Source organism: Corylus avellana, chromosome 7, assembly GCF_965113065.1.
Source record: "Corylus avellana chromosome 7, dhCorAvel1.hap1.2, whole genome shotgun sequence".
NCBI lineage: Eukaryota > Viridiplantae > Streptophyta > Magnoliopsida > Fagales > Betulaceae > Corylus > Corylus avellana.
The window spans coordinates 2,787,324-2,789,569 of NC_142496.1; the positions used below are offsets into that span (position 1 = coordinate 2,787,324).

Genomic DNA, 2,246 nt, shown 5'->3' on the forward strand with positions numbered 1-2,246 from the left:
TTAGACAGCCGTGAGAGTGGCTTCACCCCAAAACGGGGTAGGAACAGATGTGGAAATGAGAAGAGCACGGACAGTGTCTAAAATGTGCCTAAGTTTACGTTCAGCTCGACCATTTTGTTGTGAGGTGCCTAGACACGACAAGTGAGGAACAGTGCCATAATGTTCTAGAATGGCTTGAAAATCATGTTGAGTATATTCTAAAGCATTATCAGAACGAAAAGCCTTAATGGGTTTTGAAAATTGGGTTTCAACCATTTTGGCAAAAGTACGATAAATATCCAATAAATCACGACAAGATTTCATTAAAAACACCCAAGTGTAACGAGAGAAATCATCAACAAAAATAACAAAATAACGTGAGCCACTCATACTAGCAACAGGAGAAGGTCCCCAAACATCAGAATGAATTAAATCAAAAGAAGCAGTAGCATGAGAGTCACTATTATTAAATGGCAAAGCCGGTTGTTTACCAAGTTGACATGAACTATAATCAAAATAATTATTGGAAACTGAACCTAACAAACCCTTTGAAGCTAAAAATTGAACGCGAGAGGCAGATGCATGACCAAGACGCGAATGCCAAAGTGCAAGAGATTGTGATGATGAAGAGGCTGCAGCAGAGATGCCTGTGGCAGGGAGATGTAAGGATGATAGTTCGAACATACGCCCAATTCTACGCCCGGTCCCAATGGTCTGACTCGTACGAGGATCCTGTACATGCACACCAGAAAAGTCAAAAACAAGTCTATATCCAAGTTGACACAGTTGGCCAACAGAAAGAAGATTGAAGGATAATCCAGGCATATGAAAAACTTCAGGAACAGAAAGGGAAGGTGTATTGATAGTGCCTATATTTTTAACAGTCAGAATGGAGCCATCAGCTGTGCGAATGAATGAAGAATGAGGTGAAGGTACAGATGTGGTAGAGGAAGTAGGGTTAGGTGTCATGTGATTGCAACAAGCAGAGTCAAAGAGCCAAGAGGAAGAGGTACCTGGCAAAATTGAGAGGACAGAGGAAGATGCATTACCAGAACGAGATAGGACGACCTGGTTGACTATTGTCTCGAAGTCAGCAGCAGATAAGGTGACACTGGATCCTGATGCGTGGCCAGAGGGGGCAACTGAAGCGGGAGCAGCTGGAGATGAACCACTCTCAGTATGAGCAACTGCTGCTGTGGGTGCATTAGATCTTCCCTTACGCCAACACTTGTCAATAGTGTGCCCTCGACGTCGACAATAGCGACAGTAATTATTATCGCGAGACTTAGGAGGGAGTCGAGAAGTACCTGACTTGTCATAATACTCTCGCTGGAATGACGAGAAGCCAGAGGATGGTGCAGCCAACACTGTATGACTAGGCTGAGAGCGCATAGTCTGCGATCTAGTCTCGGCACGGACAAGTTCGAAGATGGCAGTGTCCAAAGTGGGAAGAGGAGAACGATGTAATAGTTGCACACGAACAGGCTCAAAATCATCACGCAAAGCCATCAAAAATTGGTGAAGACGATGTTGATCTCTACGGGTAACATACATCTGAGCATCAGTGGGATCCTTCCAAATAGGATCAGAAACAACAATTTGGTTCCACAAGAATTGCATGGGGGCAAGAAAATCATTGATACTCTGACCAGATTCCTGCCTGCGATGGAAAAGTTCAAACAAAAGCTGATACTCGTGAGCACCATCTACAGAAGAATAACGAGAAGCAAGCATATCCCAAGCACCCTTTGCTTCATCAAAGCTGCCAAACAGTGCAGAAATAGATGGGATAGTGGTATTATGGAACCATGTAAGAATCTGATGATGTTTGCTATCCCAATCAATAAGATGAGTGGTAAAAGCCTCATCTGCCTCAGAATCCTTTTTAACTGGCTTTTGGATCTCACCAGTGACATAAAGCCAAAGCTTGCGGCCTTTAAGAAAGCTGCGCATAGATTGAGACCACAACATATAGTTTGTTCCATCCAATACAGTCTGAACATGATGAAAAATCTCGTTTTGTGCCATCTGGAAGGCTCAAATGCAAAAACAAACTACAAATATGAAATCAGGACGAAAAAATAGGTAACAAAGCACCTGGTCAACTCTGGAAGTCAACAAAAAGTCAACAGTCAACAGTCAAAGTCAACACTGACATGGCACTAATGACGTGGCAAGTTCTGACTTGATACTGCTAACGTGGCACACAGGCTGACGTGACACGTAATGCTGACGTGTCACAAGGATGACGTGTCACCAGTGACGTG

General features: G+C 43.5%; 1 protein-coding gene across 1 annotated transcript; it reads right to left on the reverse strand.

Annotated features, from left to right (window-relative positions):
* LOC148584340 (uncharacterized) lies at positions 1 to 1,599 on the reverse strand. Its single transcript, XM_088518156.1, has 2 exons — positions 525 to 1,599; positions 1 to 173 (listed from the first exon to the last, which is right to left on the reverse strand). The coding sequence occupies exons 1-2, from the start codon at positions 1,597 to 1,599 to the stop codon at positions 1 to 3; spliced, it is 1,248 nt and encodes a 415-aa protein (XP_088374282.1).
* Between the last annotated feature and the right edge of the window lie 647 nt (positions 1,600 to 2,246).

Coding starts and splice junctions, on each gene's coding strand:
- LOC148584340 (XM_088518156.1), bottom strand. CDS start 1,599: ATGCAATTCTTGTGGAACCAAATTGTTGTTTCTGATCCTATTTGGAAG. Junction 174..524: donor TCAATTTTTAGCTTCAAAGG/GTTTGTTAGGTT, acceptor ATGATTTTCAAG/CCATTCTAGAACATTATGGC.